The 24,036-nt window shown below is 38.7% G+C and overlaps 1 protein-coding gene across 14 annotated transcripts in view; it reads right to left on the reverse strand.

Annotated features, from left to right (window-relative positions):
* Positions 1 to 24,036, reverse strand: part of PIEZO2 (piezo type mechanosensitive ion channel component 2) — a 315,127-nt gene that overhangs the window by 192,631 nt on the left and 98,460 nt on the right. For all 14 annotated transcript variants that reach the window (XM_056332062.1, XM_056332065.1, XM_056332072.1 and 11 more), the window contains exon 3: positions 11,106 to 11,231. In XM_056332062.1, coding sequence (XP_056188037.1) covers positions 11,106 to 11,231 — 126 coding nt within the window. The remainder of the gene's footprint in view (positions 1 to 11,105; positions 11,232 to 24,036) is intronic.

The raw sequence follows: 24,036 nt of genomic DNA on the forward strand, positions 1-24,036 counted from the left end.
CAACACACAAATATGTAGTTTCCTATTCCTGAACAGTAATTCTACAGTAAGACTCCCCAGTAAAATATTTATGTTACAGTGATTTGAATGATCAACAAGGGAACATTTCAACATGATTCTCTACACCAGCCCAGAAATGCCGGTTGCTAAAGCACTGTGGTGTTGGTCCTTACATATCCCATACTGCTACAGCAAAACACTGCCAATGAGCCAAGACAGCGACTGTAAGTGTAGGGCTGGTGTCAGTATGAAGGTCTAACCCTGTAGACAAATTTTCTCACTGTAACTGTGTAAGGAGCCTGTTTCTGAGTTTGCTGGTCTTCAAACATTTTTCACAATATGGAAAACAGGCTTTCTAGTAACTTGGGACCTAGAAGCAGTTGGTTATGCATACTGTCTGATACGATTTTCATAGGAAGTTAAAGCATATAACTAGAGGACAAGCGAGTGGCTACTTACAAAAATATAGAAGGCTACCCTTTGCACGTTGCTTTAGTTTACTAAGAACACTAACCAAGAGTATAAATTGACAAAACAGTTGCTCCTCTGCTTTCATTTCCCTCACACATACCTTCTGCTCTCCCCTCTGCTATTCAAGTTTTATCAAGTGCCTTCTCCTTCACAACTGGCCTTGATGTCTTCCTTGCATTGGCTACTTCTGCTCCTTCCTTTGAGGGCAGAGGGAGACAGACAACAGCTACTCTTATCTCTCCTACCAACAGACCTAAAACAAGATGACAGTGATGGTCACATTTCTTTCTACTACTCCACAGTCAGGTGTACTCATCCTAGCTACAACAAGGACACAAAAAACAAAACTACCCAAGACCGCATCACAGTGTCAGCAGGCACGCTGGGTGCTTCCTTGGGTGCAACATGAGAATACCTTCCACAGTCCACCAGCTTCAGAAAGCAGCTGTACACCCACCCCATGGGCCACGAAGCAGCTTCCCAGCAATTCTCTCCAATGCAAATCTGACTGGCAAAACTACAAATTGTGAGTGGCAGTGAGAAGGATCATCTCCTGTGTCAGGTTCTCCAAAATAGTGGAACACAAGTAAGTATGATAACATAATTACAGTGTAATTAATACGTTATACAGAAGGTGTTATGTATCAGGGCTGAAAACGAGTATTTAAAACATTGCTCAGTTTCCACATGGCAGCATGTGAGTCCAGAAAAAATGACTCCACAAGCACAATGAACACCAGCTTTCTGAACTGCTAGGCAGTAACACCCAGCAGGAAATTAAGCAGGACTTATCATACATGCCTAAGGGGCAATTACAGAAGCTTCTGTTTCCCAATCATAAATTTCCTGGCTGCATAAAGTTGTACTAAAAGGGTTGAAGAAATGTTGATGTTCAATGTCTACCGAATTAAAGGAAAATTAACTTTGGTGTGCAGAATAAACTATTGTTGCAAGTTTCTGATGAGGCAAAAGATAGCATGCTAAAACCTGTGATTGATTAAAAGTTTATCGCAGGCTGTGTTCCACATGCTATACATTGTCATCTCTTGGAAACACTGAAGGGACAGTCACAAATAGTCATTGGTAATACTGTGTAACCACATGCCTTTCAAGGACATTGTATAATGACTAATTGTACCACCACAGCCTGATCTCCAGCAGCTTTTACAGCTAAACATTCTTTTTAGTCCCAAGTTCTCCTTGACTCCAAAGAGAAATTCCTTTTTAACGTATTTCATGACTCAGACACTGCACATCACCTACGCAAGGACCAGCACTCCATGAAACCACAGCAAGATAGGAACATTAACTTTTTTTTTTTCTTAACATCATGTCTCCTGCCTTTCTGTCATTTGTTAGGTTTTCAGAGGTACTTGTCATATGAAGTAGCATGACAGGAGCTTCAGCAATCAGGCTCTACTGCAATCCATGGGTGTACTATTTGTGCTACTCTGCAGAATTTTCTCTCTTTCAGTGTAGATTTGGAGAAATGGGCATTCATTGCTTTTAGGCTCATTATTCTGCAGGGATAGTTGTTGATAAGAAGGAAGCTCTGAAGAAATCCTATTCTCCTTAAACTGTGGTATCTCCATAAGCCCCAAGCTACACACCCAACTCCTGCTGCAAGTCATACAGTACAAACCACAGAACAGGAAAAGCCCCTTCTCAGAGAGTTCACAAGCCAAGTCAAGGCAGGTTTGTTTTCAATCCACATGGCAGTGAGCAGACAGAAGTACCACAAAGAGACCGTCTTACTGATTGGGATAAGAAGGGCAAAATCTATATACTGACTTTGAATAAAGAACAGTAGTTTTCACAGTTCCCTTTCATTTTTATAAAGTGACGTTCACCTGCATTCTGGAAACATTTTCAGGTGGTTATATGCTAAGTCTTTAGCACCTTGCTAATAACACAACACAACCACAAAGCTTGATACCTTGGTGAGAACATAACCTTAAAGCGGAAACACATGAAGTAACTGATCTCTCACAAAAACTGAACAAAAAGTCTCTCCAGGTAACTAGATGTCTGTACTGGTTTAATAATCAATAAAGACTGTAGCTCAGGACTCAAGACAAAAAATATGTAGGTAACTGAGTGACATTAAAACTACACTTTTATATTATGAGATTTAGTATTGTCAGTCTTACACGGGTGCTGGAGAACACACAGAATCTGTACAAATTTCTTCTATTAAAATATTGGTGTATAGTCTTTTTTCCCCACTGAGCCACCACTCACCAATCTGGAACTGGTCTAGTTAAACATCTAACACTGTTTAATTTGTACTGTGTTTGCTGTAGCAGACATCACAGGCTTAGACAATGCCAACTTCAACACTATGTCCCCTCAATAAAAGGTTATTCTTACTCTTCTGCAGTACTGCAGCTGTTTGTTTCATCCTGCAACAACCTCACTGTGCTGGATGTTCCACAGTTGCTCTTGAAACAGAAGATCATTTCTGGACCTTCTACTCTTGCTGCTCATATAGACACCACACAAGTGCAATGTGAAAACTGTCATAATAGAATAAACTGTTCCTGAAACATTTAAAGGCATTTTTTTTCACTCAGACTTTGGCCAAGATTATAATCTTTGAGATGACACACAAAAATACGATTAAAATGCAGATGTTTTGCAAGATAATGCCCATTCTTAATGAAATAAAGGTTTGCTTTTAAACATGTATTTTTAAACTGAGTTAAGCTTAAAACGGTCAGTTTCAACTACAACAGCCCAAGACAACTGCTAGAGAGACTAAAACTTTGGTCTCTACACATACCAGAATAAAGAAATGTAAGGAAACGCAGGTATGAGGTCCAAAGAAGGGCTCAGGTTTGAGGTTGACTCTTGAACATTGAAATGAAGATTTCATTAAACAAAATAAGGAAGAGTATGTTACACACATGACAGAGGTGGCTGAAGATCTCTGTGCTTTGCAGCTAAACCAGTCTGGATGGCACCTTGAGTCTCTGTCATGTCAGTGAGAAATGGATGTGCTTTTTTAGAAAAGAATGAGCTGGTTTGCCTGCTATGCAAGTGCTTGAATACTCTCTAATGTGGGTAACTGTAACTGTCAATTTTGGTAAACAAAACCCTTCCAGAGGATATAGTGACTTTTTCAGTATTAAAATTAATTACTCATAAAAAACTCATTAAAATGAGTTTATTGTGCTATGACTTCTGCACAGGAGCGTGAGTTCCTTATATAAGCTTACAAGTTTTCTTAGTGCCATTTGGATCAATTTAAATCATATGAAGTAATATTTTTTAAATTAAAATTGTCAAAATTATGAAGACAATTAATGGTCAGGAAATTATCAGAATATTTGTTTTATTAAATAGTATTTTAAGATTTTCCGTATTTTCAAAATACTTGTTTTCAAGGCAGCCTTTCCTGAAACAATGTGTCCAAGCAGCTGACCAGACCCCATGAGATACACTCAAACTCCAGGCAGGAGTTGGGGCAGTAAATCAAAGTATTTGAAAGAACTGCATGCATCTGCCACTCACCTTTGAAACAGAAACACAAAACTCTCTAAGAAACTCTTCATCTTTTGCCCCTTTATAAGTAAGCCAATCATCTTTATTTCAAATAGGTTAATAAATCCAACTAAAAAACAATAGCCTTTACAGATGCAGTACTTTTCTAAACCAGCACAACCTTAAAAGCGTACTCAGGAGGGTATAAAAGACATGAAAACTCACCAGGTACATAGGAAAAAGTAATTATTCATTCCTATGAAAGGTCAGCTGCAATCCTGAGTCCGAGCTTTCAATAAATGGTGAAACCTAATTTATTTGTACTGGGTATTGCTGCTTCCTAATATAACCCAAAACCTCAGGGACACGCTGGTAGTAATGCAAACACAGGATGCTCTTTTAGCCAAGAAATCATTTAAAAATGTATCTAAAGTAGAAAGTTATTATGATTCCACAATGGTGGCATGCATTTGTTTGACATTCACCACTGCATACTGGGGACAGAGAAGTATCTGAATTTAGTTCCCATGATCTAACAGAGAAGCTATCTAGGCAACTTGGTACTTTAAGCCTATTCTCCCTTTTTCCTCACATAACCATTTTCTAAATAAAGCACCCAAACTACACACAGTAAGCAAATGCAGAGATTCATAGAAAGTGTTTAGAAGGATTTCAAGGTATCTATTTCAGCTCCATCTGTTCTATTATTTGATGTTTAAAAATATTCCAGAAATACCTTAAATGCCCCTTTTGATATTCCAACAAACATTGAATACAGACTTAATTAGTGAATAGTTGAACTATTCTTGGTTGCATTTCTCATGGGCTAAAATACTGTTCTGAAAGAATAAGCATTTCAGTAGATCCATTTGCAGAATGGATCTTGCAAACCAAGAGACGGCAGAGTCAGCACAAAATAAAAAATGGATGTATACCACTACAAGTCAGAGAAAAAGAAACTGGAGTAATTTTGCAGACTGACTAAAACCACGAAGAGGATACACTTGCAGAGAAGTAGTACGATGAGGAATAATTGCACTAATTTATTGGAAGCAAAGTTTAAAGTTAACATTGTGGAAAACATTCCTGCTGGTGGAAAAGCCATTTTCAAAGATGTTTAAAATCAGTCCTAGGAAAGAACTATAGTGTGCATAGTGAAGAATGAGACTCTATGTTACCTGGTGATCTAATTTTCAATTGCCTGGCTCGCAGATTCTATACTTAAAAGACGTTACCTAACGTAATAATCAGAATTTTATTCCATCAGAAGTACAAATTTAATAATGAAATTGTATTACTGCATGAATACTACTACATCCCAAGATCAGATTCTCTTATGGAGAGATCATCAGTGAAACAAGACTGATTACCAGCTTTAGATGGCTTAAGAAGAGTAGCCCAGCTCAGCCTATAAAGGCTGTAAGTATTTATTCTTTTTCTTTCCTGTATGAACTCCCATTTGAAAAAGAACCTATCTGGGCAGTATTCAACGCTAGTTCCACACAGTGCAGCTGTGGCTAACCAGAAATCTTTCATTAAGCTAAATAAGGAGTTCTAATAACAGAATTTTATTAGTGCTAGGAAATACTCACAAGGCTCTGAAGAAACAAGAACCTTCTATTGGCCAAACATTTTTAAACCCCTATCAACCCGCCTATAGACAGCTCCGATATAACTTAGAGAATGCTGTAGCATTTTGTAGCCATCCTGAAAGAGAAGGTATATGAGCTCTAAAAGAGGAAGGGGATGAAAAAAATAATAAAATAAAGCAGCTAAACATTCCAGGATTTACTTATCCTAAACACTATCTATCCACTGATTTTGAATAACCTAAGTCCAGGATAAGAGCAAAATATTTTAAAATTTGCCTGAAATTCTACATGTCTGCTTTGCTCTTGCAGATGGCCCAAATTAAACTTCTTCTAGATGTAAAAGATAAAGGGATGGTTGTTCTTCATTTCCAAAATGAAACTATAACTGTATAAGGTTTAAGAGGTGATAGTCTGTATCACACCTCTAATTTACACATTTTTCAAGTGTTTCTATTACCAAAATGAAAATATTTTCAGAGGCTTTAATACAGCAGTGTGAAAAGAAAAACTAAAACCAGAAAATGATCTTTTGATTCAGAAGTTGGCATCTGAACATACTGAGAAAAACTAACCTACAAAATTTTAAGACAAAGTATACCCCCCTCTCACCCATCTCTGAAGCTGTCAGGAGTTAAGATTATTAACAATAATCTAATACATGAATTATTAACAAAGGCAACGATTTTAAAATAACATAGAATTAGGCTGAAACATTGATGCATTCACTTCTAGAAGTAAAAATTATGGAGTTGTAGAATCAACTTTAATTTCCCTGCAGGATGAAAGCAGGAGAGGGAACAATAACTGTCGAAACAAAAGAAAATTTCACATATTTTATCATAGCAAAAATAAGCAAATAAACATAAACTAAAATAATTGTGATGTTTTTTGCCCTTTTTGCTATTACACTTTTTTCCCCTTTCTCTTCATATTGTCTTTTTACTCAGCCTAGAAAGCAGTGCACCAAAAGTACACATTTACAGTACTTTCACCTCATTTACATGAGGGCAATATATAGAATAGAATAGACTATTTCAGTCAGAAGTGACTGACAATGATCATCTAGTCCAACTCCCTGACCACTTCAGGGCTGACCACAAGATAAAGCACGCTGTTAAGGGCACTGTCCAGATGCCTCTTAAACACCGACAGGCTTGGGGCATCGACCACCTCTTGAGAAAGCCTGTTCCAGTGTTTGACCACCCTCTTGGTAAAGAAATGCGCCCTAATGTCCAGTCTAAATCTCCCCTGGCAGACACAGCTTTGAATCATTCCCACGCATCCTGTCACTGGATCCCAGGAGGAAGACATCAGCACCTCCTTCTCCACGTGCCCTCATCAGGAAGCTGTAGAGTGCCATGAGGTCACCCCACAACCTCCTTTTCTCCAAACCAGACAAACACAGAGTCCTTTGCCACACCTCAAAGGACATTCCCTTCCCACCCTTTCACCAGCTCTGTTGCCCTCCTCTGGACACATTCAGGGACCTTCACATCCTCCCTAAATTGTGGCTCTGAGCACTGCACGCCGTACTCGAGGCGAGGCTGTACCAGTGCTGAACACAGCAGGATGATCACCTCCTGTGACCGGCTGCTTGTGCTGTTTGATGCCCCCCAGGACGCAGTTTGCCCCCTGGGCTGCCCGGGCACCCTGTGACTCACAGCAGCCTGGTGCCGACCAGCACCCCCAGAGCCCTTTCTGCGGGGCTGCTCTCCAGCCGCTCCTCTCCCAATTCATACCTGTGCCCAGCACTGCTCCATCCTAGGTGCAGAATCCAGCATTTAGACTTGTCAAATTTCATCCCATTAATCACAGCCCAATGCTCCAATCTATCCAGATCCCTCTGCAAGGCATCTTGCCTCTCAAGACATCAACAGCACCTCCCAGTTTAGTACCATCAGCAAACTTGCTAATGGCGCATTCAACTTCGGCATCCGTACCGTCGATAAATGTATGGACCAGAACCGGCCCTAGAACTGAACCCCGAGGAACACGGCTGCCGACCGGTCACCAGCCCTGTGCAGCCCCATTCACTACAGCCCTTTGATCCCTGCTGTTCAGCTCGTTCTTCGCCCAGCGCACTGTGAACCCGCTCATCCCACAGATGGACAACTTGTCCAGAAGGATGCTGTGAGGGGCTGTGTCAAAAGCCTTACTAAAGCCCAGAAAAACTACATCCACTGCCTTCCCTTCATCCACCAGGTAGGTGACCTTATCATAGAAGAATATCAATTTAGTTAAACAGGACTTTCCCTTTGTGAACCCATACTGACTGTGCTTGATGATTGCATTATTCTTTAAATGCCTTTCAACAGAACCCAGTATAATCTTCTCCACAATTTTTCCAGGAACTGAAGTTAGACTAATGGGTCTGTAGCTCCCTGGGTGTTCCCTCATGCCCCTTTTGTCAATTGGAATAACGTTGGCTAGCTTCCAGTCAGCAGGGACCGCCCAAGACATGTGGTAGAGTATCAAGAGGGGTCCTGCCATAATGTCTGATAACTCTTTCAGTGCTCTACAGTTTAATTTAAACTCAGAGAGATATTACAATTTCAGCAAAATCAAAACAAAGATAACATTTAAAGGAAAAATCAAACATTTTAGTACGGCCAATCCCCCCTAAAGGTCGTATTTGCATATGGCCCCTATAAGAGAGGGCCACAAACTAACTGGGAGATAGAATTCAGAACAGTCTTGATAAATCAAACCATTTTTGAAAGAGATGGGCAAACATGCGTTTCCATTACACTGTAAGAATACTCAACTACATAAATACGGGATTAGAAAAAATGGTCTGTTCTGCAAAACAGGATTTCTGGGTTACAGTGAATCACAAAGTGTGAGACAATGCTACTGGTGCAAGAAGTACCATACAGTAATACATAAAGAGAGTGTCACTTGCAGACACTTGGGTAATTATTATACATCAGTCTGTACTAGTAAATTCTCAGCTGAAATACTGCCTAGATTTGGGCACTGAACTTCAAGAAATATCTGGGGCATTTGGAGAAAACAGAAGTAGACCAACAACGATAAGACTAATCTCCTTCCCAGAAAACATGACGCACGAAGAAAGTTTGGAGAGACTAAAGTTGTGTAAAGAAAAGAGAATGAGAGAAAAGAGTACATATGACAGACATGACTGCAGCCTTCAAAAACGTAACAGGTAACCATAAAAACTAACAGAAAGTTTTTCTCCATTTCCACATTAGACTGAAGGAGGAAGACAGGATATTTTGACTAACGGGAGAAAAGCTTCCAAACGATAAGCATCAGAAGAGACTGTCAAGTATTTCCAGTGGGGCACACAGGGCTTAAGAGTAAGACAAACAGCTGTAAAAAAATGTTTTATTAATAGTTGATCCGGGTTTGGATAGAGAAACAGAAAACTCCAGTCTTTCAGTCTATACTTCCGTACTTCTTACTGAGTGGAAAGAGTTAAATAAACATTAACAGCTAACTCTAAAATGCAGAGATCATAACACTGCAGATACTATGGGTACACTGCTGTTGTTTCTGCAGCCATGGCTTGGCACACTGCTGTAGTCAGTTTTGCAAAGGATTACTCATATAGCTGGGAACAGGAAACACAGCGGGGCTCACCAAATAATTACAAGCAGAAGTACTACCAAAGTACTTTCTGGAGTGGGAATTCTGTCTTCTCCTCACCTATACAGAACCAGGTATACCTTGGTGCCATTTAATGACAGTAATAGATTTTATTGCCTGATCTAGCCAAAGCCTCGGCCTTTTCTGTCTTCTTCATTCACAATCGTTTTTATACCTTCTTTAACTTCTTCAGTACCCTGGAGGTCCAGCATCCATAATGCCACTATTACGTTCCCCTTTTCATTAGCTTCACCTGAAGCTCACTGACTATAGCCATACCAGTAAATTAAGAAGTGCCAGTTTAATCCACAAACATAATCAGGCACTGATATTCAACAGCTGAATTTTTCATATCGATAAAACAATCTGGGAACCACTTCAGTTGGCCAACAACTTATCTCCCAGACAACTCAGGCAGGGAGTTCTCCTATGATAGCTCCTGTGGGACGAATACTGTCCCCAACAGGCAACTTCAACCCATCCTCTGTGCCCAGGAGGCAAAGAGAGCTTAATGGTGAGGATGTGGGTCATTTCATGTCAACTGGCCTCAGTGTCAGACAGCAGTGAGGCATATTTAACGTACAGCCATACCCACTGTCCTGTGAGGCCCCAGGTAAGGAAATTATTATTAATGGCAGCTGGAATAGAAGCTGTTGCACTCAGCAACTGCTAACGAACAGACAGAAATGGTATGTTCTCTCTGTTTCTTCTGGAGTGGACTCTTCAGGACAAAGCAATTCTTTTAATCAGTTCCCACTGTAGATCCTGTTTCCCACCACAGGAGGAAGAAAAAGCCAGCGGCTGTATCTCTGTCTTTGACAGTTAGGAACTCTCTACTCATACAAACAGTGTGTAGCTGATACAATTAATCTAAAATCATGCAGTTTTAGTCATAAGAATGTTAAACAGATACAGGAAAGCAACTAATCTAGCTCACTTAATTAGTAATACACAATTTCAAAAAAAAAAAATAAAAATCTATTTTTAGACTCCGAAGGTCTGATTTGAACTGACAAAGCCCAAGACATTCCAGTTAAAACTGATATTTCATAAACACAATTATGCCTTTTACTTTAAGAAATGGTTTGAGTTAAAGGTGAAATGGTAAGGCTTGCTCCAAGTTTCCTTAGGATTTTGTTAATTTAAGTCAAATGCTTTACTTCACATAAGGTTTCTTGTGTTGAATTGTAGTACAACTATTTACTCAAGTGGCAGCAGCATACTCGGTGATAAATTAAATAGACATTTATCAAAGGTAAGTTGACAGGTTTAAAAGTTAAATGTAAGCATTGTAAGACAAGTACAAATAGTTTCTACCTGGAGTTTACATATCCAGATCACTGGACAGATATTTTAATTAACTTCTGCAAAATAAGGAATGTTTGCTTCTGAATTATTGAAGAACATTTCCTGAGACAGGAAGATAGAAAATGTCATGCAATATATAAAAATTTTAAATTCTTTTTCCCCATACAACACAGGCAAGAAAGAGACAAACACTGTTCAGAAACATAAAACTTGGTGTCAAGATTTAAAGTTAAATTAAATGAACAACTTAAGACAGTTCCATCAGACAGAGACATACATGGGGTCTTCATTACTACATCTCATTTTATTCTTGATACATTGGATTATGATCTAATAACAGAAAGTGTAGCCGCCTCAGCTTCTGAGGGAATACTGAGAAAGCCTGAAAGATGAAGACATACAACAATCAGTGGTAAATCCAAAGAAAATGCAGCTCCAGTGGGAACAAAAGAGTTAATACACCTCATTTCTTGTCTTCTTGCCCTACCAGTAATTCTTAAGGTAAGAAGCTGGAAAACAGAAGCAAGCTACAAACCCACAGGAGCACAATGCTAAGTGCCTTCTCATCAACACTTCACCTTTCAAACCGCTGAAGCATTTGGACACTTAAAATGCTAATAAAAAGTATAAGGCTTTACTCACAGTTAAAACCAGGTTCAATAGTTCTTCCAGCTTCAAGACTGTTTATTGTAATCTGAAAGATGATGTGCAGCAGCAGAAATGAGAGACTGGTGAAACACAGAGATTTTAATAATCGTCCTGTATGCCCTGAAAGACAAAACATACATACATATAGTTGGTGAATTTCTAAACATTACTTAAAGGTTTTATACTGAAAACCAGTAAAAATATCCTGAATAAGGATATTTCTGCAAGTCAATTCCACATTACTCATGATTGTCCCTTAAGGGTCAACATAATAGCAAAAAGCATACTTAGAGTGTCTTTGAGTACTCTTTTATCACAAACTACAATGATTGTTACTACTACTATTTCCTTTTACTTTTTCGATTAAAAAAAAAAAGTTTCTCATTTCCAGATAGCAATTTTACATCAATAATAACATCATGATGCTTATTGCCACGTTACTTGGTAAAAAGACAAAATATGGATGATACTTCCAATCTTGTGAAAATAAAAACCTGTTAGTCCAATTACTCTTTCCAAAACAAATTACGGGTGAGGGTGTGTGTGTGGGGCGGGGGGGGGGGGGGGGGGGGGGGGGGGATAACAACACCAAACCACAAAAAACTCAGTTTGTCTTAGGAGTACAGACATACTTTCAAATAATGCTTTGCTTTGTGCAGACTGCCCTCTTTCTCTTCCTTTAGAAGTTTTTGAAAATAATTTTCAGCACACACTGAAGAATCCTGTGCCAGATACACTTGGTCAGAGTTCCTCTATGATTTATTGGATATCTATAGCCAAAAGTGAATAGAAAATGTTTGACGAAGACTTCGAAAATACCTTATAAATCCTCTAGGAAACATTCAGCTTAATCACCGGCAGTCAAACTCTCAAGGTATGAATAAATAAAGTAAACCATTAGTATTTCACAAAATATGCATCTTCATGACTAAGTTGTATTGCTGATAAGAGACGACATTCAATATCACTCTACCTGACCTATCTGCAATAAAAGTTCTATTCCCATAGTATCTTATACCTAGATTTTACACCGCCCACTTTATGCATTTGAAAGTTATTTTTTTATTTACAGATTGAAAAAAAGTACTGCTGGAACTCTTACCCAAGGTTACAAATAAAGCCAAGGTTATGAAAAGAAGAACTAGCAGAGTATACCTGGGAAATGTTCACTCTACATGCAGCCTGGTTTCTTCACACTTATTCTGCATGTGTCTTTAAAAGCAGCTACTAGAAAGATGATGACAATTCATATTCCGTATCCAGCTAGTAAATCAGCTTTTTGTTTTGTGTTTTTTATAGTTCAAGCATGTTGTCAATGGCCAGAATGGTAGTTCATAAAGCAAAGAATCAGATAAATATGATTCAATGATTTTAGAAAGTTACAGACTATCTCACTCCTTCAGACTCAAAACTTTTGTTACACGATCGCTGTCTTGGCTGCAGATTTTGAATACCAAATGCCTGAAATGAACTTCCTTTTTTTTTTTTTTTTTTCATAAAGATTTAAAAATTGAAACAAAATAAAAAATTTCAAGGGCGAGCCTACATATGAACTTCTGTGATCTGAAAAGGAAGATACATTCACTAGATATATGCTTTGTATGGCCTATTTGCTAGTCTTTACTGGTTGGATACAAGAGTCCACACAGAAAGCAGACAACCTGAGCTGCTGATCATTACAAAAATAAGACTAGATTTTAAATTCTTTGAATCTGAGGTAATTTTTTCATTGCTCTTCTGCAGAAGCCTGCCTGGTGTCCTGGCTTATGACAATAACTTTAAGCACTATAAAAGCATAAACAACAAAATACCCCATAATTTCAAAATCATTAGAAGAACAAGTATATGACAAGCTACATGTTTTTTAATAATTTTTTAAATGCGATGTCATATGTAATGCAATCCAAAGACTGCTAGCTTTTACAATTTTTTGGCAAGTTTCAATACTTGGTGGTGTGTTCCTGCATTACCAGATTCCACGCTCACAGTATTACGAGAGCTGTATGCTCAGAATATACTGAAAAATTGTGTACCTGAAAGCTGGAGACAAACAGTTTGACCACACAAACCCCATGGACTTAACAGCTGTGTTTAAAATGTACAGATTTTGAAGCCAGTCTGGTGATTTCTGAAGTCCTGAGTCACAAACTCTTCTCAGTGCCTGGAAGCTAACAATTCAATAGATACCAAGCACTGAATTTTTCATAGAGAAGTGGATTTGGAAGTTTTTTGATAGAATTGTTTCAGTCAGCCTCCAAAGGAGAAAAAAAATGCAATACAGTTAGCCAACACACATACATTTCCCAAACTGTTTCCACATAAAGAAATAAAACTTTTAAAAATCTTGGGTCCATCTTTCAATATTTCAATTACTATATCTCTCCAAAATATATCTCAGTTGTAGACTTCATTTTTTTTAAAGCTTGAAAACAAACATGTTTGAATTGTAGATTTTGAACAAAGCATTTGTTTAATAAAGCCTTAACTTTTGCAATTGTCTTCCTTTTAGGAACTGCAGAAAATGTTGAAAATATATTTCTTGAAATGCTGAAATGTTGAAAAAATACTTCCTTCTGCAAAAACTACGGAAATTTTTAAAAGATTATTAACACCCATTATAAGAAACTGTCTCTTAGTGTACTGGTAAATATGGCAGGGGAAAAACCCAGCTGGAAGGCAGCTAGACATGTTCAATGCAGGTTGAAGCATTCCTCAAGGGCTGCTCCCTTCATGGCCATCAGTGGGACAGGACTGCCATCAGATCCTACTGAGCAGGAGCCCTTTGCCTGCATCACATGCAGCTGTGCCAGCAGAAACTAGACACAAGTAGTATTTGAAGAAGAGCAAGAAACACTATGGCCCTGATTTCAAAAGTTTTGGAGAAACATCAACAACTTGGGAGAAATGGGAGTGCTAAAAATCAGTGAATTACTGGATACATAATTTATGCCAAGGAAGAAGTGACAGATTTGGATAAGGGATGAGTTTCAATTTATAGTGGAGCTTGGATAAATCCATTTGACTGTATTTTCACTTACATTTTTTACTTTCTACTGGAAACTTAGTTCTACATTACACAAAGAAAAAAATAACTATATGTGTACAGAACTGAAATAATGAGAAAAGAGACATCTGTAATTAAACTCCTGAAATAAAACAGAGATTCTTATGACAAGGAAGAAAGATTTTTGTCATCCTTCTTTAATTTTGATTTATTCTAATTCACTCACAGTTACAATCCTTTTGCTAAAACATACTTTAACTGTTCAGGTGCCCTAACATGAAAATCCTTGGGGACACGAACAGAAGCTGACTGTCCCACAGAGAAGGAAATTGATATTGTTCAGAAAGCTGCATGGACAGAACAGACATGCAAGAGATCACAAATTCCTTCATTTTTGTCTTAGAGATATAGACCCATGTATGTCCATCAAGACAGAAATAAAAAAAAACTTCGGGTGAAACACCTAGGTTTGTAGCTGGAGCACTGTGTTCTGATTTTACTCACATCAGCATGATGCCACCAGCTTCAGCAAAGTGTGGTGAACAGAGAGGAGAGAGCAGCTGTGCCTCAGAACTGGCCTGAAAGACTAAGTGGGTTTGCTTTCAGATGCAGTGTTTCATTCTTAATGGCACCCAGTAGGACGGAAGCCTGGCTCTTGGCTTTAGAAACATATCTCACTGTGTCTTGGAAACACACAGGGAGGTTGCTCCAGCCTCCTTGTACCTCCAGAAGGCTCCTGGGACAGGGCTTTCTCCCCTCCAACCAAGCCTGCAGGAAGCCAGTCAGGATGCAAAGGCTTCATTACCCTCTTTCTCTCCAGCCCAGCTGCAACACTAAACCGGACTCAAGAGGGCCAAAAGCTTTTCATACATAGCAAAGGAATCAATTTCTTATTTTTCAAAGGTAATCCAGCCAAGAGCTGGATTAGTGATGGCATGTCCCCCCCCAGCCACAGGCATGTAACCTCAGTACAACTAAATATTTGAATGTGTCCGACTAGGGCTGCTGCCTTCAACACACACATGCACCTCTTGACTGCCTACATCATGACCGCATGCAAAGGTGGAGCCTGCTGCTCACATCACTTCCAGCACAGAAAACTAGTACATTCATGTTTAGACAGGCAGTCCTATGATCTTTCCTGCTACCCCTTTCCCTAAAACAGCAGAGTATGACAGAACTCAATCGTTTTACACACCTGTAACTTCCTAAAAGTTTATTCCAAAAGGGTGTGCTAACAGGACATCTAGTAACTTAATGGCCAGTTGTCACTGAGAGCTGCTTTAAAATCAAACGTATCAACTTTTACAAAATAATCCGACTGTGAGCCTTAGGCTATTGCAAAGAGCCTATCATATTATATCATATTTCCAGTTGCTTGCAAAGTGCATTTTTATTCCACACTATTTTTTTTTTCTCTTTCTGATCTATTGGATGGGGCATAACAAAAAACTGGTTGAGTACCTAGCAAAGTTAATAATACTGCTAACCTAACAATTTATCCTAATTTTTTAATAAGTAGTACTAAGCATCTATATGCAGAAGGTAGTAAGGTCAAAGGGTCAGTATCCATTCTCCATGCCGTCATGATACCGGGAAAGGGAAAACAGAAGAGGAAAATAATGGATTCTAAAAATCAATTTAAGACTGTTTACTATTCCAACAGCATAAGTCTTTCAACATGATCATATGTACGCTGCATGGTTTCACCTAAAGAGTAGATTTAAGAATGTTTGGGTGTCTTATTTCAAACTTCTATTACTTTGCACTGGGATTTCTGATTTTTTTTTAATGTAACCTCAGCATGGCATTTTCTAAAGACAGTTGGTTTCTGGATAATTCTAACATCTCTTTAGCCATATGCTGTACTCCAGACTGCTGCAACACTCCCATTCTACTTCAACAGTTCTGACAGTTCTGCTTGGGAACTTTTTTTTTTTTTTTTAAACACACTTTTAATTCAGATCACACCAGATGAAATACCAAAGGACAAGCCATTTTTCACATGATCTTTGATAGCATACAGTGAGTGATAAATATTAATGTGCATTTATCTCCTGAACTAGTGACACTTCAGTTCATAAAGACAGCCTATTGCAGCCAATCAGGATCTATTTTTTATTAAACCTCTTCATCAGTAACCGACAAACTTAAAACTAAAGAGTTCTGGGGACAAGGCTTGGTTGAAGTAAATTTCTGCAATGCAGACAGAGTCATCCACAAAGAATTTGTTTCAGCCAACCTTAAAATCTTAACTTCTTGATTTTCCACCAGGAAACCTAGCATGACCTCAGCGCCTAACAGGAACCTGGGTCCCAAGACTTTAACCTCCTGCTCTATGGTTCCAAATAGGAGTCTGTCAACAGCATCTATACTGTACATTGAGGCAGATGGGGTGGGAAGTTAAGAAAATATTTAATTCAAAATCCCTGTCCTTTGGAGAAATCTGGAAATTTGGGGGTCATGCAATCTGCAAGGAAAAAAACCATCAAAACATCATGATTTCCCAAATAAAAGAATTCTCACCTTTGGTCAGCTCTGTTTTAAGCGCCTCAAGATACCACAACTAACTTACTGAGATAATGCAAGGGAAGCGTTTTGATTTGAAGTTGGCTTCTGCCAAAGTTTCAGAGGTGATGGAAAATAGAGTTGGTTCCAGCTAATCAACAGGAAAATGTCATCACTGAGTCCAGCACGAACATCTGCCACTTTGGCCACCAGGGTCAAACATAGATTCACACATATACCCAGGTGAAAGTTTGTAAGCATGAAATAAACGCCGATATATCCATCTTCCATTTGACAGTAAAACCTTGTACTTCAGGCATGAGCAATACTGAGGAATATGGGCCAGTCCCCTTTCCCGAATTCATCAGTACTATTGCACTCTACGCTCTAATTGATGCTTAACACAGTAGGACACCTCCTGACAACCATGGAAGACAAAGAAAGGGTTCAAATACCAGTTCTAAATTCAGCTGACATTTTCAGTGATGACTACAGGGCTAAACTTGCAAGGCACAAAGCAATTTAGCCTTGTCCAAGAAAGTACTTAAGCACCTGCATATCTTTGAGCACATGAACAGGGACTGAAGGGCTCTCAATGTTGCATAAAAGGTTCAAAAAAGATGGGCTGCTTCACTGCTAGGGTATCGATACTCATGTGACACAGCCTTAAAGCACACAGCCTGCAAGTCAGTGGAAGTCAAACCCTTCTAGATACCTCCACACCATCCGCTGTTCAAACTGGTGCTCTGCAGAGGCTAATTTTCTCTATTTTAACTTACAGTTTTTATGTGTACTTATGTCTGACAGTGCAGGGTAGGCAGAACCTCAGTGTTCTCAACCCTTCCCCATGCACTTTTGGAGGTGCAGAGAGACAGTGCCCTCTGGTTTCAGGTTCTGTAAGAACGATGCTAAATGCTTGCTAGTGCCAGTTATATCTATTACTAAACAATCTTTCCCAGACAAAATATCTGTAGTGTTTCTATATGCACAGTACAGTTATGCTTAGAGGTTTGGCCTCCTGAGTGCTGAAATGAAATGGGACAAAGCTACGAACATGGGATAGAGGAAGACAATCATTTGGAAGGACTGTACTAGAAATAAAATTTTATAATGGTGTGCCTTGTACATTGTATATTGTGCATGGCAAGGCATTGATCCACCAAGTAACTGCCTATCAGCTCCTATTCACTAAGTCCTACGTGTACTTCTTAAGTAGACTCAAAAAAGGTAATGCTTAAATAATCCCGAAGCTTTGAAGTAACCAGGAATTACTTCAGTGGTTTAAAAAACGCTATCATTTTCCACCTGAAAAAAAAATAATATTTCCTCTTTCTTGAAAGTGCTACCATCCTTCCACTGCACAGTAAGCACAGATATATTTAGCCTAATAGAAAACGCTTCCCCCCAACAAAGTGTATCTTATATTTCAACATCATCTTCTGCCCATAGGATTTGAGCTTACTAGAGCCTTAAACAGCGGGCAGACATTACCACTGCAAAAATACAAACCCACTCATTTCACTTGCTGGATTTTCAGCAGCAAGACAAAAATAGGGAGTAATTAACTAATGCCACGGTCTATTGTGTACCTGCCCAGGCCCAAGCCTTAAAATGTGTATCCACAAACAACAGTTCAAGATTTCATGCTATTATTTTTAGCTATGTTTAAAGCTGCATGCTCAAGCAGCTGCAGTGAATTCCAGACCAGAGAAGTACAAGGTTTCAGATGCAGAATTTCCAGCAAAAGTTTCTCAATGTTTGAACGGTTTTGTCCATGCTTTCCTGAACATGCCTATTATTCCTGTAAGTAGCCAAATGTCGCAAACTGTGCCCAACAGAAAAATTTTCTAATAAATTTATAAAAAAGCCATGACTCCTTAACTCCGAGCAACTTTTTGTACAATAATGTATTCCTTTGCATTTCAAATTATATTATTTCTTAGACGATAAAACCACAAGAATTTGTAAGTTTATCACTAAATACATAATTATCTAAAAAAATTTACGTTGCTTTTTAAAGCAAATTAAAGCACATTGTTCCAGGCTATGTATCTGCACAGAAAATGCAAGTTCTTTGATATTCTTTCATATATTTACCTATTTCCTTACAATTCTCTTTCAATTTCTTTTTCCTTTTCAAATACTACAGAGCTCCAAGAAGGAAAATAAGTCAGTTTAGAGATAGACACTTACATTGAAGGAATGCCAACCAGACTTGGATAAACACAGTCAAAATTGTTATGTGTAATTAAAAAGAAAAAACTGATTTAAAAATGAAAACATAAAAAGTGCTGCATAGGACAATACATGCATACTTACCCTAGCTTCTGGCAGGTTTTCCTGTTTTTCCTATAAGTTTTCGTGCCCAGAATACTACTAGAAGTGAGCTGTATCCTCTGCATCAATTGACAATACCATCGTTCAAGCTAGTCAGAACCTCTGGCTTGCAAGTTTACACAGGCAATTTACCATTTTGTTAACAAAATATTTTGTCAGACAAGACTCAGAACTTCACCATTCATTTTGTTTTCCCAGATAATACTCATAAGCTTTCAAAGCAAACAACAGCTACTTGATGTCTGCTTCTTAATTTGACAGGTGACTGTACCAAGCCAAATACAGGAAATAAAAATCATCTCAGATACAAGGACACACGAACACTGAGCAATTTTAAGCCAGAGCTGTTCTTTCACAGGCAGATTTGAGGCTTATAATACAGAGTTCCAGTTACTTCCCTTGAGGAACCAGACTCTCCATGTTTGCTACTAGCTATTTATTTTGAGTTCAAGTTACTTCAGCCATTATTATCTGTTAGAAGCATTGCTTGCAACTTACTTTCTTCAACCCCCTGTCATGAGGTAACTCTACATAAATAACAACCTACAAAAGCAGGTAACTCTACCTAGTACTAAGCTCCTTCAAAAACAGAGAGTCCAGACAACTCCCAAGTAATGGGAGATAACATCAGGTCATGTCCTACAGAGCTGAAAGACATTTTTAAAAAAACCCTGTACTTACTAGGACATGAATAATTTTCTCCCTTGAATACCTACCCACGTATGTTCATAAGTAGCAAACAAACTTGATGCAAGGCAAAGTGAGAAGGAAGGCTAGAAGGCTAAGTAAATAAGACTAATACAGCTATGGCAAACTGAACCTTACACCATGGTGTTTTCACAAGGGAGTAAGTGTGCATAAGTATGTGTACTGAACTCACAGTGGAAGGTGTGCTATGAAATTCTACCATGGGCAAAACTTCCCCAAGAAGCTCTACAGGAGCAGAATTCAGGCAGAATTCTTGCAAAGAGTTTAACATCTTTCTGAAGAGTTTGCAGTAGTATGTCTAGCTCAACATAATGTAGCTCATGACCCAGCTGAAGAGCCCCTGAACTGAAATACCTCAACTGTTCAGCCTTCCTACCTACATAGAGCTGAAATAACCTATGTAAGGGCATAGCTTTGTTCGCTCTTTATCAGAGGTGCTTAGGGAAGTAGAAAGACAAGGTGGAAAAGCAAATTATTTATGGAAGAGACTTGGGTGTTTGAAGAACATACTATGATGCTAGCATCCCACATGGCCTTGAAACTTCCTTCTTTCTAAAAAAAATAATAAATAGTATTACACAGGCAAATGGGGGAGGATCAGATAGCTTCCCATAAAAATCAGTTAGTATCCTTTCACTGAAATCAGGTGGCTTTCTAAAGAAATTAAAATACAAACTTCCTAAGACACTATGTTGTATATTCTGTAAAATTCTGTAGAGAAAAAGATTACAGGAAGTCAGAGAACCGCAGACCAACAAATCTGACTTGCATACTTGGCAAACTGGTGAAAACTAAAACACAACTGAGTTGTGTTACACAATTACACATTAGGTAAGGACCATACACTGAAGAGAAGTCCAGGGAGTTACCATAGAAGATGGCCATACCTAGCAGATCTTAGAAATCTTCCTGGAAACCACAGAATATATGCATATTTTAGATGATGCAGCAAACTTAGTTTTCAATAAATTTCTGGCAAGTATTTCAGAATAATAACCTTCTGCCAAAGGCAATGATCTGCCATGGTAATGGAGGAAATGTCATCTTGGGACATACCAGCTCTGGCTGAATGTAACTTTTGATTTATCTCCCAGCCCAGTTGCAACAGGTTCAGAACAAAATTACTTTTTTTCTGTATTAATGACATAATTAATCTTATTTTCCACATTCTGCCTAGTATTCATATTATGTGTGGAATTAAATAGATGTAGATGTACAGCTTTTGGCTGGGATAGAGTTAATTTTCTTCATAGTAGCATGTAAAGGGCTATGTTTTGGATTTGTGCTGAAAACACTGTCAATAACACATTGATGTTTAGTTGTTGCTGAGCAGCGCTTACACAGCACCAAGGCCTTTTCTGCTCCTCACCCCACCCCACCAGCGAGCAGGCTGGGGGTGCACAAGAAGCTGAGAGGGGGCACAGCCAGGACAGCTGGCCCCAGCTGACCAAAGGGATGTCCCATACCATATGACAGCATGCTCAGCATATAAAGCTGGGGGAAAAGGAAGGGAGGGAGGGACGATGGAAGTTATTGTGCTCCTTCCCAAATAACCATTACATGTGATGGAGCTCTGCTTTCCTAGGGATCGCTGAACCCTGCCTGATGGGAAGCAGTGAATGAATTCCTTGTTTTGCTTTGCTTGCGTGTATGGCTTTTGCTTTACCTATTAAACTGTCTTTGTCTCAACACACAAGTTTTTTGCACTTTTACCGTTCTGATTTTCTCCCACAACCCACTAGGGGGAAGTGAGTGAGTGCCTTTGTGGTGCTGAGCTGCCTATGGTGGTTAAACCATGACAGTAGACTGTAAACACACTCAAAAGTGGAGATCAGGGAACTCATCTGTGCTTGGAGAAATGCTAGATTTCTTCAGGGGAAGAAATCACAACATTTTGCAATATGGCAGAAAAAGGCTTATCTAAGGAAGAGCAGAGCTCAGTGAAATGCTAAATTCCTAATGACACCACCAGTGTTTCCTTGGAAATACTATGCAAAAGCCATTCATTGGAACATCCAGCAGTGAACAACAACTAGATCTGCATTATCACTATTATATCAATTACATGTGTGCAGACACAACAGTTCTTCCCTCTTAATCACTCTGTATGTAAAAACATAACTGTAATATTGTCTATCAAGTCTATCAAGGTGGATCAGACAAAGGAATTTTGCACAAATAATACATTACACTCAACTCCAAAATGTTTACTATGAAGTCTCCTTGATAAGCCTACAGGTCCAGACGATAAATGAACCATCACATTTCCATATGATAATACCTGTTCTATTTTTTGGACAATAGCTGCAGAGAGAAGCAAACAATTGCTTTTTACCCAATTAACATGCATCCTGTGTTTTGCATAGTGGAAAAAGGTGGCCACCATTACAGTAAGTCAAGCGCATGCTAATAAGGTGTCTTTCAGATAAGTGAATAGTTGAGTAATGAATAAACAGTGATGCCTTTCCTTCCTAGCATGGTTGCTAGCATGGGCCATGGCAGAAGTTCGAATATTTACAGGCAAGAAGAATCCATACCAGGTAATGACACTCTGAATCTTAAATTGATCCTGTGAATAAAATGAATGGTTGATACTATGAACACAGGTAAGAAAAAGTCAAGAGTTATGTATTAGTATACAAAAACGGGAGGAAGAAATTTACTGTTTTTTCATTTCCTGGATTTAACAAGTTCAAGACTAGAAGGGAAGAAATTTCCCTCTATTTTCAGAGTTATCTTTAAGCAGCTGGAAGGAGTTAAATTTCTGATGAAACAAAAATTAGTGAAAAGGAAACTAAAAAGAGTGGGATATCAATGGAAAAAAAACCCCCCACACACAACAGTGGAACTGACTAGTAATCTGGAATCTTCATCATCCGACAGTCCACTGTTAAAATATTAGGAAACTGTGAAAATAAAAGAAGCTAAGAACGTCTTTATCTACATTGGTATAAACCAAAAGTCCATTCTCACCAGTAAGCAGTAGCTGCCATAAGCAGACCTCTGGAGAAGCATACAAGAAGATTAATACTCCCCTCCAAGCCCCTAATCTTTTTCAAAATTGCTTGACCCAGATCTGTTTGGTAAATTTCTCCTCTATTAACTTCCCCAGCCCCACTCTCAGCCACGCGAATTTTCAACGTACACAATATTGTGCAGATGGAATTACCAAAGGTCAACTACTGGCTGTATGAACAACATCCTTTTGCTTGTTCCCAGTTCTCACACTATGAGAAAAAGAGAACTGGTCACCAACCATCCTTTCCTCATCACACATGATTTTGTATCTCAATCATACGGTCTTTCACTTGTATCTTTTCCCAGCTAGAGCCCTAGCATACTTAGCTATGGCTTCCTCAGACACTGCTCCATGTACTTTATTTATCCTCAACATCCATCTCTGAATTCTTTTCCAGTTCCACTACATTCCCTCTAGGGTAGGGTGCCACTACCACTACAAAATGCAGACATATTATGGCTTTATACAGCAGTACAACATCGTTCCGTTTCATTCCCTGTTTTATTCCTTTACATTCACATTTCTTTTTTCAACATCTGATGAGGCTCTGAACTAAATGTTTCCATGAATGCATGTATCACAAGCCCTGGACTGCATTCCCAAGGGACAATGTCAGCTCAGGGACCACTGTTTTATGTGTGATTTTTTTTTTTAAAAAAATAATTTGCTTTTATATACACTTGTCCCACAAGAACACAAGTGGGGTAAAAGGAAACCAGTGCTTTCACTGACTGAAGGTATCATTTGTTTTTTTCCTCAGACATGCAGCTGAATGCATAAAGGTTACCAGATGCATGCCCTCCTACACATGTGATACTTACTTGGAAATTCCACCGATCTCTACCATGGGAAATACCCTTCAAAATTCTCATGTTGCATCAGACACCTTCAAAGACCAGAAGTTTTATCTGCTTGCTTCTGAATAAATAAATTATCTCAAAATACAATTTATCTACTTTAGTGCCTGGAACCTATAGAAAGGAAGATTGCCTAACAATGAATCAAGTTTGTCATAGACCAACTTATTTCATCCACACATCAAAAACCACCTGAAGGAAAGTATGTGCCGTCTTCAAAGGTAAATACCTGAGTTCTTCTCTGTGGCCCTGTGCGATTTTTAAAATGTTTTCCAAAGCAGTTATATTTCTCCATTAAGCATAACCAACCACCAAGCATTCACTGCAAGACATTGGCTGAGTAATGCTTGTGTCCAACTAGATCTAATATATCTGGCATTTTGTCCTCTGAGGTAGACATAAAAGGATCAGTAGTTTCATTCTTTCACGTACAGCAAAAATTATGGGGAACCTGCAGCCAAATGTAGTAAAACTGCTTCAACACTGAAGCTG

The sequence above is a fragment of the Falco biarmicus genome, chromosome 3 (assembly GCF_023638135.1).
Source record: "Falco biarmicus isolate bFalBia1 chromosome 3, bFalBia1.pri, whole genome shotgun sequence".
NCBI lineage: Eukaryota > Metazoa > Chordata > Aves > Falconiformes > Falconidae > Falco > Falco biarmicus.